Source organism: Teleopsis dalmanni, chromosome 1, assembly GCF_002237135.1.
Source record: "Teleopsis dalmanni isolate 2A chromosome 1, ASM223713v2, whole genome shotgun sequence".
In the NCBI taxonomy this organism is placed as follows: Eukaryota; Metazoa; Arthropoda; class Insecta; order Diptera; family Diopsidae; genus Teleopsis; species Teleopsis dalmanni.
The window spans coordinates 125,090,880-125,106,205 of NC_051846.1; the positions used below are offsets into that span (position 1 = coordinate 125,090,880).

The window sequence follows — 15,326 nt, forward strand, 5'->3', positions numbered from 1 at the left end:
ACGTAACACAAAACATAATTATGCTGTCGGTGCAATCGTTCATTTTTTTTTTTTTTGAAACTGGGGAACAAAAAATGTCTACACACACCCGCAGAAACGTCTTTCTGTGGGTAGTGCACGGTTCGCGCTAGTCGCTGACATGCTAAAAATCTCCCCTTTCCAGGACGAAGTACATGACCCAGAACCACCACTAGGTATTGCTTCAGGTCATGCACATCCTGTATGTAAGATATAATCTTACGACGCTGCTGTTGTACCTGCGTCCAGGCGCCTCTTTTTTCCACGCAGTACTGCCTCCACGTGCCTCGCCACCACGGACCAGTTGCTCTCACTTGCCAATAGTAAAGGTACTACGTTTTCCGTGGTCCACATGCCGCCAATCTGTGCTTCTAGGCTGGCTCTCTCGGTTGACCATATAATGCATTCGAAGAATATGTGTTCTGCGTCATCGACTTCTGCGTCGTAAATACGACTCTGTTCTTCGCGAATGTTCATCCGGTACAGGTACATGCCGAAGTATCCGTGCCCAGAGAGGAGTTGCGTCAAGTAATAGTTGACCTCGCCGAACTTTCTTGTCGTCCATACCACTAAATCGGGGATTAGTCTTGCAGTCCACCTACCACTATTTCGTTGCTCCATCTGCTCTGCCATTCTTGCATTGTGTGTTCTCGGTAGCTTGTGCTCACGCTGTTGTTGTCGTTGTTTTGGCGGCCTAAATATGCTCACCTTCGTTCAAGAAGTCGATGGGCATTGGGCTGCTGATCACAAGAACCGCTGCGCCGTATACAGTTCGGTAAGCTGATGTTACTCTGAGTGCGGCTGTTCTCGGGACTTTTTGGAGCGCATTGCGCTTCTGATTAATCTGTAAGGTGTTTGACAATACTTCCGAACCGTAGAGTAGTACTGCGTTCACTACTGCCATAAGCAATTTTCGTTTACCTTCTGTTGGTCCACCAACGTTTGCCATCAGCTTTCTAAGGGACGCTGAGGCCTTTGAAGGTTTTTCGACAGCATGATTTATCTGAGCCCGATACGACATCCTAGAGTCCAGATGGATGCCCAGATATTTCATTACCTTGGATGTTTTTATGGTCGAGTCCCAGACCTGCATTTCGATTTCCAAGGGTATTTGCCGCTTCGTTAGTAAGATCAATTCAGTCTTCTCGGTTGCTAGTTTCAGGCCACGGTCGTCCATGCAAGCCATCGTGCGTTTCACCACCTGTTGCAGTTTGAGTTGTGCCTCGTGCATATTTCGAGCTGTGATGACTGCAGCTACATCATAAGCAAAGCCGACTAGGTGAACGTTGTCTGGCATTTCGATGGAGAATATTTCGTCATAGCTCGCATTCCATAGATCGGGGCCGAGAACGGAGCCCTGTGCTGCACCGAAAGAAATCTTCTTGGTTTTCATGCCGTTCCGTGTGTGGTAGAGAAGCTCTCTATCGCTAAGGTAACTGCGAATCATTTGCATTAGGTACATAGGTGTACTAAAGCGCCTTGCTAGGGCGTTGATCACATCAACCCATTGTAGGCTGTTGAACGCATTACGGATGTCTAGAGCCGCCAGAAGGACTATGCGCTTCGAGTAAGCATTGCCACGCTGTGCAGCGATTCGATGGATTCTGCTATGCGCGGTTTTAGCAGTCGCTCCAGCAATTTCCCTGATGTGTCGAGCATACAAAGCGGACGGTATGCGTTCGGCATCTCGGGGATGCCCTTTTCTTTGCTGATCAGAGTTAGTTGCTGTTTTTTCCAAACCTCTGGAAAGATTCCTTCCTTCAGGCAAGAATTAAACATTTCAAGCAGGAGTTGCGGGCGGTCATCTGCTATCAGTTTAATTACCTCTGATGGAACACCATCTGGTCCTGGAGCCTTGTTGTTCTTCAAAGAACGTGCGGCGGCTTTAAGTTCATATTCCGTGAAAAATGGTGGGTCGTCCATGAAGGTCCTTTCGGGATCTCTTCGCTCTTCATGGTCCGGAAAGAGAGAATTTACGATATTATCCATCATACTTTCTTCCAGATCAGGAATTGATGCCAAAGTTCCTAGTTTCCGCATAACGATCTTGTAGCCAAGTCCCCATGGGTCGTTATTTACGTCGTTACGCACCTCCATTTTCTTTTCTTACTTTTGTGGATAGCAAGCTTTAACGCTTTCTCCGCCGCTTTCAGTGCTTCAATTTCTTCCGCGGCGTTACTTCGGGTTCTGGCCCTAGTCATTCTCCTCCGCATTTGGAGGCAGACCCTTCGAAGTTCGGCTATTTCATCAGTCCACCAGTCCACCAGCCTGTGTTATGCTTTGCATTGTGTGGCGGACCATGCTTCTGGCGTCTCTCCCTCCAGCGTTTCTCATCATCCTCTCATCAAACACCTCGAGAAAAATATTTCGATTCAGTTTTGCGGGTAGATTTTCTTCCGGAGTTCCATTTGGCCTGCTAAGTAGTTCGACGGTGAACCAGATGTATTGGTGGTCACTGCCTGTGAAGTCCTCCAGAACTGACCATCTCTTTAGCGTACTCGCTGTCCTCTCTGACACTAACGTGATGTCTGGGATTGTGCTTTCGCATCCCAGTCTGCGGAAGGTGGGAACCGTTCCCCTGTTTGCTACTACCAGCCCTAATCTGGCTGCCATATCGAGGACTCGCCTACCTCTAGAGTTTGTGGTCGTCATACCCCATTCGATAGCCTTGGAGTTGTTGTCACCCGCTATGATGAAGTTGCCGCCTGATTGGGTGGCGCAATCCTCGATTGCGTTAAGTTTTGTTTGGAACTCGCCGATGCTGTCGTTAGGTGATAGGTAGCCGCTCATAAGGGTGACGTTGCGGTTTTGCACCCAAACGTATCTGTCTCCAGCACCGCTAACCAAAAAAGGGAAGTTTTCAGCGCATGGAAGCCAAATGGCTGCTGTTCCACTGCTATCAGCCAAGTAGGCACCACTATTGATTTCTCTAAACTGTTCGCTGATTATGACAACACCCACGTTCCGTTCATGCACGAGTTGTAATAGGAGGGCCTCTGCTGTCTTGCTTCGGTGCATGTTTGCTTGCAGAAGTCGTGTCATTTTTGAGTTTTAACCGATGTACATTTGCCAGATGCGGCGATGTGATCAACGGTTTTAAGGCCAGCGTCAGAACATATGCAGCACTTTGGAGGGTTCGTGCAATCCTTTAATTTGTGTCCAGGTTCTCCACATTTGATGCAAAGATTCGTTCTGTCTGGACCCTTGCAGTTTCTTTGAATATGTCCTACGCCATGGCACCTGAAACAGCGCTTAGTTTAGTGCGCAACCGCATTTTCGCTCTGATCAATCCAATAGTGATTGAGCCTGCTTCGAGAAGCTTTTCCGCTGCTGTAGTTGGGAGTTGCACATAAGCTCTGACCAATTCTCGATTATTCGGTTCAGTGACCATGGCTTTCAATCGATGAATTCCATTTGGAAGGATTCATTTGACTGCTTCTTCAACTTCAGCAGTCTTGCCTTTGTCCCTTTATCAAGCTCTAGTAACATAGCTCCCGACATTGTCTTCCGAACTGCGCGAATTTTGACTTCCGAATCGCCCGGCTTGACGTTCGAACGATGGTTTTTTAAAATATCCGCTTATGTTTGGCTTCCTGTCGGTTTTATAAGGACGGCTTCTGTCTTCGGACCCCTGTCCTTGTTTGATCTGGTCCTCCTTGCTTCTGCCTCTATCTTCCTCGTGGTCTTTGACTGTTTCTTCGTGTCGGCAGCTGTTTTTACTTGTCACTTCGAGGTGGCAGGGGTATCATTTTTGTGTTTCCCGTTTGCGTTTGGGCTTTTAGGCTTCTTCCGGTTTACGGTTTGCCATTCTCCGGATCTGTCTTCTCGAATTTTTTTGGCGCTCTCATTCTCTGTTGTTTGCGCCACTGGACTTGTTGCCACACGCTTTTGTCGTTGCACATTCGGTGTGGCAGTCAGAATAGTTTCTTTTCGCAGTTTTTCTCTTTTTTCTACTGCCTTAACCCAACTTTGGTGGAAAACGGTCATCAAATCAAACTGCATTTGCAGTTCATGAACGCCCTCTTTAATGTCCGTCGAGACATTTCTTTGCCGATTTATGGCTTGCTTTGACGTGCCCTCGTTCATTGCAGACTTCCTTAGGCCATCTTGTATTGGCACTTGTACATTCACACCATCTTGTACTGGCATTTCCGTTGACATTTGTGTTTTGTTATTATTCATGTTTTTTGGGTCCAAACTCCTAGCCGCTATCGATGTTCGATTGTATAGTCGCTCATGACGATCCCCATGGTTATCTATGCAAAACAGGAAGGCCATGCGAGGGTTGACACAATTCCTTATGGGAGATTGTGTTCAGGATCTGGCGCAGGTCAGGAGTACTCTTAACTGAACCTATACCACCAACTCAATGGTGACGAGACATCGAACGTACTTGGAGACTTGCCAAGTTTATAAGGACGGAGGAAGGTGTGGCATTAAACTGAAACCATTTCTATGCAATGTCACTCTCATATACTCAAGTAACAGAATACCACATCCACCAGCCCGAAAATCATCATTGCTGTAAATTTCTTCCAGTATGCCATAATCAGGATCTTACTGGGCTCGATCCTGATGAGTGTTTAAACCCTGAATTCCTAATTATACTTATCTGCAAATGCATTGCCTGTTTTGGCATGCATTTTTCCAACTTTCATGTCTAGCATAGTTTTTACGTTGAGCACGAAAGAACTTCATCGATGGTGCAACTACCCGCTCTTGGAACAGTGCACTCTCCTGTGTCCCTCGATGGTGCGCAGCTGCTTAACCACTCTCCACGCACTTGGATGTCCCTCGTTGCCATCCCGGGATGGTGGACGCTTACTTAGAGCCGGTGTCTACTCGGCTCAGCTCATTTTTTTTTTTTTTTTTGTATATATAAATTTATTTTATTTGATTAAATAAATTTTATAAGAGTAACTAGCTAACAATATAATAAGCTAACAAACAATTTTAATCAACAATTATAAAGAATTTAATTAGAAATCACGCAAGTTCATTTATCACGCATTTCGGACAGGTTGCGACCAAAGATCACAAGGTTTTAGACGCTTAAGGCGACGTGTTGGCTCTATTGACGCCAGTTCGTTAGCTTCATCATTCGGATGAGAGTACAGTCGCTGCAGGTGCATTCTTGCATTTCGCTGTATTTCTTCCACCACCGTATTTATCCCTAGATCACGATGCAGATCAGAGTTCCTTACGTACCATGGTGCATTTGCCACACCCCTTAACATAACGTTTTGGAATTTTTGTATGGTTTCAACATGTGTGCTGCTAGCGCATCCCCAGAGCTGAATACCATATGTCCAAATTGGTTTCAATATTTGTTTGTAAATTAAAAGCTTGTTATGAAGTGACAGTTTCGACTTCTTTTCAATAAGCCATTTGATTGATCTGTATTTTATATTCAGTTCATCTCTCTTTTTTTTTACATGTTCATTCCATCTCAGCTTTGCATCCAATGTCATACCGAGGTACTTAGCCGTATTAGAATGTGGAATTTGTATTCCATCAATGTAGAGGGGCATAAATCTGATATTTCGGTTTGTAAAGTTGACGTGAACTGATTTATAGTGGTTAAGTTTTATTTTCCACTTTTCAGCCCAAGCGATAATGTCATTGACAGAAGACTGCAGACGCCTGGCTGCTGTTAGTTCATCATCTCCAATCGCTAGAACAGCTGTATCGTCAGCGAACGTCGCTGTAAACGTCGCTGAGCTCGTTGGTAAATCATGTGTGTATATTAAATATAACAAAGGACCAAGTACACTGCCTTGTGGTACCCCAGCGTTGATTTTTTGGAGTTCACTGTAATCGTTTCCATGCTTAACACGGAAGTAACGATTGGTCAAATAAGAAGAAACCATATCGAAATACTCCAACGGAAAAATGTCTCTTATTTTTGTTAGTAGACCTGTATGCCAAACTTTGTCGAAAGCCTGGGATACGTCTAAAAATACTGCTGAACATACTTTCTTTTCCTCAAGGGCAGTTTCGATTACGTTTGTGATTCTGTGGACTTGATCAATGGTCGAGTGATTACACCTGAATCCAAATTGATGCATAGGTATGGTCTGCTGTTGTTCAAGTAAAGGCAACATCCGTTTAAGCATAATTTTTTCAAATACTTTTGAAAGCACAGGTAGGAGAGCTATTGGCCTATAGGAGCTAACCTCGTTTGCATCTTTCCCCGGTTTAAGGACCATAATAATTTCTGAGACCTTCCACAACGAAAGGAGAAATTTCAATCGTAGAACAGCATTGAAGATGTTAGTAACTTTAACTATGCAGTTAGCTGCAGTTATGAGATCATATCCTGGTGTTTTTTTTAGCTTAAGTTCGTTCTTTATTATCATCATTACTTCAAGCTCGCTAGTTGGCGGCAAATTGTTTATGCTATTAGTACCCAGATAACAAGTTTCAACACTATTCTCACTACCAGAAATAGAGAATACTTTTGTTAAATGTTCAGAAAAAAGTTCAGCTTTTTCTTTATCACTATTGGCCCATTGGCTAGTGAAGGTCTTATTGGTGCGTTATGAGAGGCTGGACGTTTTATATTTCGAGTGCATTTCCACAAGGAGTAATCTGTGCTGCGATCATTGGTCAAATCAGACAAGTATGAATGGAATTGTTTATTTTTAAAGCGCTTGATCTCAAAGGTAAGTTCTTTAGTCAGCCTATTTAAATTAGCTTTAACTGCTGGGGATCTCGAATGTTGCCACTTTTTCCTTATTTTACGTTTTTTTTGTAGTAGTTCTAATATGGCCATTGGATATCTATGCGGACAGTTTGATTTCTTCCATATAGGAGTGCTGAACCACGCGGCTTGTTGAAGCTTTCTTGTAAGGTCCATAATTTCGAACTCCACATCGCCTTCATCGGAAATTTCAGTCGAAGCCGAAATATTATTAGAAAGGAATGTTCTAAAGTAATTCCAGTCAGTTGACTTATTGACAATTTTAGTCGTCTCGTTGTTAACAATAGGAGAGCCATATGTAGTAAGGTATACCGGGGAGTGGTCAGAGTTAAGTTCGGTTCCGTCTTCGATTTTAAGATTGTATGTCGAGACTTGCTTTATGATGAAGAAATCAAGGAGGTCTGGTATTTTTTCAGTATCAGTTGGCCAATACGTAGGGTTTCTGGATGACATGCATTCACAGCCAGTTTGTTGTATCGCTTTTAGAAGTTCTCTCCCCTTGGTTGTGATTAGACGAGAACCCCAGTGCGTATGCTTTGCATTGAAGTCACCGCCCATGATGAAGCGGTGTTTGTGCATTTCAATAAGCTGTAAGTACTGCTCTGTTTTAATTTTGTGTCTTGGCGGGCTGTAGACAGAAGTAATTTGTAATTTACATTGCAGATCAAGCGTAATGGTTATCGCCTGAAATTCTTCATTGGAGATTATTTTGGATACGAAATACTTATGAGATTTCCGAATTAAGATTCCACTACCTCCTCGAGCGTAATTACTGGGATGTACTACGTGATGAAACTCGTAGTTTTTAAATTTTAGGTATAAATGATGTGTGAAATGCGTTTCAGTAATAAGGCAAACATCTATTTCTCTGGCTGCTAAAACAAGTTCAAGCTCTCTAAAATGTTTGAGTAAACCATTAGAGTTCCAAAGCATTATTTTTAGTAAACTTGACATTATTAATTAAGTTATCTTTTTTGTTCTAACTTAGTAAGCCTCTTATCTAACATTTTATAGTAGCTTTCTTGTAGAGTTAATATTTCTAATATTTGGTTAAGAATTTTATGATTTTCATCAGGCTGGGCGTTGGATCGCACCATTTCAGCGTACGTTGAATTGTTTTTGTTAGTAGGTTTTAAGTTTTTGTTTATTAAATCAGATGGTTTATTATTATGTTGATTTTTGGTCACTTTATTTCGCTGGAGATTTCCATTCTTCTCTTGAATTATTTTATTTCTTTGTTTTTGGAGCTCCTTAGCCACTACACAACCTCTGTAATTGGCCGGATGTTCTTCTCCGCAGTTGCAGCATTTAGGTTGTTGCTCATCAGGCTTTTTGCATTCTATTGTCTTATGGTTGCCGGCACATTTAACACATCGGGCTATTTTGCCACAATAGTTTTGAGTGTGACCATATTCTTGACATGTTTTACATTGTGGTATTTGTCTCGACCGCTTTATTGTTTCTATTTTAATAACACAATTCAATATAGTTTTGATTTCGTGTATTTTCTTAATATCTTCGGACGCATCAAATGTGAGCATAAACATGTCGAGTGGCTCTTTTGAGAAGGGCTTCCACTTATTTACCGCATTTAGAATGTTCAATCCTTTCTCTTGCAGATCAGTTACAATCTCAGACGGGTCACATGACTTTGGAAGGTGTTTAGCTATTACTTTTATCGGACGCAGTTGTTTATTTTCATAAGAATACCAACAATTTTTTGCGTAGATAGTGCTTTTGTTATTGATCTGTAGTCATTAACCTCAGATGTACTGATTTTGTACAAAGTACTATTTAAAAGTTTGATAGAAAATTCTTCTTTACAGTTGTTTTTAGCAATGAGAAGGAGATCTGAGTAGTTCATTCCTTCTGAGACCATAATTGGCGGTGGACGTGATGATTTTTGGTCTGCTGAGGCATTCTTAATTGCATAAACTGATGCCATATTTTTGTCCTTGGAAGGAGATATGGAGTCAGGAGAGCGATTAGGTTTTCTCTTCTTAGCGGGCCTTTTCTTAAAGATCCACTCCGTTTCTTTCGCAAGTTCATCTTCATCAGTTTCGTATACAATTTGATTGTGCACATTCTCAGACTTTTGGGTAACAGGTAATGGAGAACCTTTAAGCAACTCATTTTCTTTTTTCAGAACTTCTATCTCATTTCTAAGTTGAAGACATAGCTGCTCCATATTGTTTATTTTTTCTATATATTTAGATATAGCACTACTTTCGGCTTTCTCTTTAAATTTTGATACTTTTCCTCCACCATAAAGTGGAGGTTGCTGCGGATTCATATTAGATTAAGTTCTTTGCGTAGTTTTTGTTAGTTGATATATATATAAAAAGAAAATAACTTACAACTACGCTATTAGAGCTGACAAATTGAATTACACAATAATATTTTTTTACACGATGTAAAGCCAAAAATTGTGCACTAGTTTAGTAGTTTTGCAACACTATGCTGTCTATATCAGCTGATTGTATATGTGTAATAAAATATCAAATAACAAATATTAGGTGAATGTTATTTTTTGTTTTATGTTTTTGATTTTCCGTTCGGAATATTATAAAAAAAAAAATCTAATCAATTAATAAAATAACACCGCGGGCGCGATATTTCGGCACTTTCGGCAAGTTCTTTAACTAATTATGATATTATATTATATTTTTTGGTACTTTCGCATTTAATGACAAGTCTTTTACTAGGTTTCACTTCGAAAAAACACGGAGCGCACCACGAACGCGACTTACTTTTTCAAACACAAAAAACAAAAGCAAGGCTCAGCTCATGAGCTTCTCAGGGTTATTGTGACCTTTTAAGCCACACCCTCCGACGCCTGTCTGGATTTTAGTCATCTCGTACGACAGGCATGCCTTACCGCGGGAATATTCTAACCCCTATCCCGCAGAGGACAATGCAATTGTTCATGACGATGTCCAACCTGCAACGGGTTCACTTACCAATTATGGAAGTCGTAATCGACAGCCATCACGATAAAATAAATCCTCTTCTGTTAACTCTACAACAGTTTAGTGGGCAAATTATGCTGATTAGGGAAAATCTTCCACTACATCTACAGCTACCTATCCACCGCAATAACTTTCTCGAAGTAAACATGGGTGCTTGTTTAGAAAAGCAAATTTATTAAACCTTCATAAATTTTATAAATTGTTTAAGTGTTAAAAAATTTATTAACAAATATTACAAGTGGAATCTAAATAAATTTTTACATTTTATAATATGAATTCCATTACTATTGTATAAAGCAAAAGTGTGTGCACAAATTTTTGACAAACAAGTTTTGAATAGCGAAAAATATTCTAACAGTGCGAAATGTAAACATTGGTGCTTGTTTAGAAAAGCAAATTTATTAAACCTCCATAAATTTTATAAATTATTTAAGTGTTAAAAAAATTTTCTTAACAATTTTTAGAAGTGGAATCTTAGTAAATTTTACATTTTATAATATGAATTCTATTACGTGCAAATTTTTGACAAACAAGTTTTGAATAGCGGAGAATATTTTAACAGTGTAAATTACATTGTAATATTTTGGAATTACAAAATTGTAATTTAATTAATTACAAATAAAACTTTGTGTTTGAATCTTTAATAATATGAGTTTGAGTTGAACGTTCGAAGCGACCGGTTGCATAATACAGAGTGCGGAAAGTAAACAATTAAATTTATTAAATTAAATATTGGTAAACAACATTTAAAAACCTATTTAGAAACCTAATAATTTACGTTTTAAACCGCGTTCATTTAACAATCTAAAAAGATTTTTGTCAAGAAATCGACTACGAAAAATATAATGCCTATTAGAAGAAGCCCTCCATCCAAATCCACCAAATTAATGATCGATACAATGTCTGACTCAGCAGCAAAACGTACTATCTCAGAGGTGTCACCTAACAAAGGTGACCTACAATCTGTTGGCAGTATGGATGTGTCGGAGCTATTACAGGACATACAAAAAACAATGGTGAGCATTCTAGATGAAAAATTGAGAGATATTGCTACTAAATCCGATTTAGAGGCTGTTAACACAAATATAATCAGCCTTAATCGTACAGTCGAAATGCTTTCAGAGGAAAATAAAACTTTAAAAGAAAAAATAATTAAATAGGAACATGAAAAACAAACCGACCACGAAGAACTGATGCGGCTAATTGATGCCAATAAGAAAAAAACCTAATTTTCAAAGGCCTAACAGATCAGCTGCCACCCAAAGAAGCTGTCACAAAAGCTCTTCTCTTAATAAGAAAAAAATTCTCTCAATAAATCGTTCGCACAAGGTGCTCGTTCCAGATGATAGAATACGCATTGGAAACAAGTGGTGCAAATGGAGCAAAAATGGAATCCTAAAGTGTGGCAATGAGAAGGCGACTACTAATTTTAACTTATTAAGCATCATGAATGAGCTGGATGAAAACAACCATATAGCAAAAAACTAAATAACGAATACATCACATTAATGTTGTAAATTGGAAAACTATAGTAGTTTATATTGAAATAAATTATTATCGACATATTAATGTATTATTAATGTGTTAATTTTGTTTATTATATAAGTTGATTAATATTGTATTATTTTAGTGTAATGTGATATGGGTATGAGACCACACATATCACAAAACATTCAATTGTTCCACTTATTTTAAAGTAAACATTGACACAGTTCTATTTTTGATAAAATTTATGACAAACTATTGTCAAGTAATATGAGCCTTTATTTTGTCATTTCTTTGATGACAAATAACTGAGCCGCACATTGCACCATATGTGCAATATGCATAAGTCAAAACTGTGTCAATAGAATAAACGGTTTCAAGTGAAACCATATGTGGAACAATTGCATTTGTTAATAGTACACCATTTATTGATAAGTTATGTTTGTAAGAATAGTATATACGTCTAATTTGGGTTAACCAATTAGACGCAAGTATGATAAGTAATAACCAATAGAATCAATACATAAGATTCTATTGGAAATTAATATTAAAAAACAATGTTAGACTTAAGAATAAAAATTAATAAAAATCAGTCTTATTTTGGACACTCAAAACGACGCGTCTTTTCTTTTGTATAACCATATCTTTACATGGCGATCCTGCCAAATCTCGTTGGCAAGGACCACTAATTAAATAACAATTAAGAAAAACTAAGTGACTAAGCAATAATAAATAAATTTATATAAATAATAAAATTTTCATATTAAAATTTTCATATTATGTGAATACAATTAAAAACTAAGTGAACTATGCCAAATCTCAATGGCAAAAACAATTAATAAATAAATTTAAATTTATATATATTTAAATGAATAGAAAGTGAATTTTAAAAATCGTATAAACAAAAAAAAAAAAATAATAAAATTTTCATATTAAAATTTTCATATTATGTGAATACAACTAAAAACTAAGTGAACTATGCCAAATCTCAATGGCAAAAACAATTAATAAATAAATTTAAATTTATATATATATGTGAAATTAATTAATTAGCTGAAAGATCCAACGATCTACAAGCGTGTGTTCGTGTACAAATAAAACATTTTTTCATTGCAACTATCGACGCATATTTTAAAATATATTAAAAAGAGAAGAAAAACATTTTCATCTGCAGCTGAAACATCATGGGTTGGTTTTCCGCGGATGCACCTGACACAAACACAGTCAACAACAACCAGAACCAGATTCTAGAAGTCAACATGCCGGAACAACAGGTAGCCATAATAACACTTATAATTATAATATGTATTGTATATGTAATATTTAGAATAAATAAATATTTCAAAAGTTATGTACACAAACATGTTCATCAACAACAAACATCAAATGTTTAAAAATATGTTGAAAATTTAAAATGATGAAATAGATTATATTCTTTTTATGTAAAAATTATATAATATTTCTGTAACATATTATATTACAGTATTAAATAAAATATATGAAAATGTATGAAAATAAAATTACTTTACATGTATGAAAATAAAAATTACTAAAAACTTTTAATTATATTAAATCATGTACTAAAATAATAATAAATATATATATAAATAAAAGTTCTTTTATCTTTTATCTCTGTCTCTCGTTCACTCGTTCACATGTGTCAGTATTATCGTTCACTTCGTTCAATTTAATATAAAATAGATCCTACATAGAAATCGTTAGCTATATTCATGTCCCCAATACACAGTAGCAACTAGTTTAGTTAATGGAAACTATATCTGAGTGTATATCTGAAATACATATCATATTAAGAAACGCAAAAAAATCTGCTTCAAGAGGATATTCAAAAACTACAGTATCCGAAAAATTAAAAAGATTAGAATATCTGTCAAGTAAAGTTAGAACAATTTACCCAACTTCTAAGTTTGAAACTATAACTTCATTAACAGAGACATTTTTCGACAAATATAACCTGACTAAACAATATTTATTAAGTATGTCTACTAGTGAAAACATAGTTAGCCAGGAAAACAGTAGTGCTACAAGCACAAACATGGAAAAATTAAATTACGAAACTGTGGAAAAACTAGTACCCACTTTCACCGGTAAAGTTGAAGAATTAAACAATTTTATACATAGATTGAATATAATTCATGACAACCTACTTGACTCTGACAAACAAGCATTTTTAGATTTTATAGTAGAATGCAAGTTACAACATTCAGTAAGAGCCAAAGTCAGCCCCGTAGGAATTCCAGATTCACTTCCTGAACTAATAGAGAATCTAAAAAGGAACTTCATATCAAAGGATACCATACCTCAACTGCTCCAAAAGATAGCAGAAGTAAAACAAGGCCCTCACCAGAAAATACACGAATATACAGAAAAGATATCAACCATTCTGGCGAATTTAAACAATGCGACATTACTAAAGAATAATTTTAAGAAGTCATCTCCGGAAGGAAAGGCCGTATTTTTAGTAAATGATGAAACAGCATTGTTAGCATTTAAAAAGGGATTAAATACTGTTTATTCACAAACTGTACAGGCAGCTCAACCAAAGACCTTTACAGAAGCTAGATTGTTTGCAGAAAATATGCATATACCAATGCAACAACAAGTCTTTTTCACCCAACAACGTTTTCATAGTCAAAGAAGATACGACAAACATAGAATGAATCAAAATAGATTCCAATATAACCAGAGAATTAACAACAATTCTCAAAATAGAAGCAATAATGGGAGAAACTTCAATAGAAACAGAAACAACGCGTACCCCAACAATACGTCAAACGTTGAGAATAGAAATAGAACAGGATACAACAATACAGCTCGGAATCCAAGGAGTCAATTCAACTCTAACCGAAACAGGCGTGTACAGATACTAAATGCCCAGGAAAACTACTCAGAACCAGAGGACAACTTAGGGAATTCTCCTCTGGTACATCATTAAAAATTTTCAATATAAACCCTAATATATCAAATTATGTAATAGTATTTTGCAATACTATTGATAAAAGTCTAAAGCTTTTAATTGACACTGGTGCTGATGTGTCTATTATAAAAAATAACTACAATTTAAATTTTGATTCTAGCACAACTTGCTTATTAACTGGTATTACAGATGGTCACAAGTTATCTTTAGGTATTTCAAAACTAAGCCTAAATTTTGATGGATTATTTCTAAATCACATATTCTCAGTAGTCGATACAGACTTCCCAATTGAGGTGGATGGAATAATAGGTAGAGATTTTTTAACACATTTTAAATGTAATATAGATTACTACACATTTTCTCTAACAGTAACTTCGGACTTACAGTCCACAACAATTCCAATAAATATTAAAACATTTACAGTTAAAGCGAGAACTCAAAACATATTACCTATAGACATTCGTTTTAATACAGATTCTGTTCTGTTCAGTAACGAAATCAACAAAGGAGTGTACATGGCCAATACCATAGTACCAGCAAACGGAATTTGCCACATAAATGTGATAAATACAAACGAATCAGATATCAACATAACTGATTTAAAAATTAAGTCACAACCTTTGTATAACTATTACTGTATAAATAACAAATCAAAAATTTATACTGAACAAAGATTAGCTAAAATTCTTGACAAGGTACAGCTGAAAGAAGATGCACTAACACTAATTCCACTAATTTCAAAATACCAACACATTTTTCAACTCGAATCAGAACCATTATCTACAAACAATTTTTATACAGAACACATCTCTACAACTGACAATAATCCAATATACATTAAAAATTACCGATTACCACATTGTCATAATGATGATATAAAAACACAAGTTCGAAAACTATTACAAGACGATATAATACAACCGTCAAAAAGCCCCTACAATTCACCAATCTTGCTTGTTCCTAAGAAATCAACAAACGATAACAAGAATTGGAGACTCGTCATTGATTACAGAAAACTCAATGAAAGGATAGTCAACGACAAATTCCCCTTAACACGTTTGGAGGATGTTCTCGATAAGCTTGGAAGAGCTAGGTATTTTTCCACTTTAGATATGACCAGCTCATTTCATCAAATACCAATTGACGCCTCTTCAAGACAAAAAACCGCCTTTTCAACAAATGATGGTCATTACGAATTTAAAAGATTACCTTTCGG

General features: G+C 37.1%; 1 protein-coding gene across 1 annotated transcript; it reads right to left on the reverse strand.

Moving 5' to 3' along the window:
• Nucleotides 1-712: 712 nt before the first annotated feature.
• On the reverse strand, nt 713-2,115 carry LOC119665942. The gene is made up of 2 exons (XM_038075202.1): nt 1,843-2,115; nt 713-1,726 (listed from the first exon to the last, which is right to left on the reverse strand). The coding sequence occupies exons 1-2, from the start codon at nt 2,113-2,115 to the stop codon at nt 713-715; spliced, it is 1,287 nt and encodes a 428-aa protein (XP_037931130.1).
• Between the last annotated feature and the right edge of the window lie 13,211 nt (nt 2,116-15,326).

What these genes read in the sequence shown, in the direction of transcription:
- LOC119665942 (XM_038075202.1), bottom strand. Translation starts at nt 2,115, where the DNA reads ATGGAGGTGCGTAACGACGTAAATAACGACCCATGGGGACTTGGCTAC. An exon ending in CAGATGGTGTTCCATCAGAG is followed by an intron (nt 1,727 to 1,842) that starts GTAATTAAACTG and finishes AACTCTGATCAG; the next exon opens with CAAAGAAAAGGGCATCCCCG.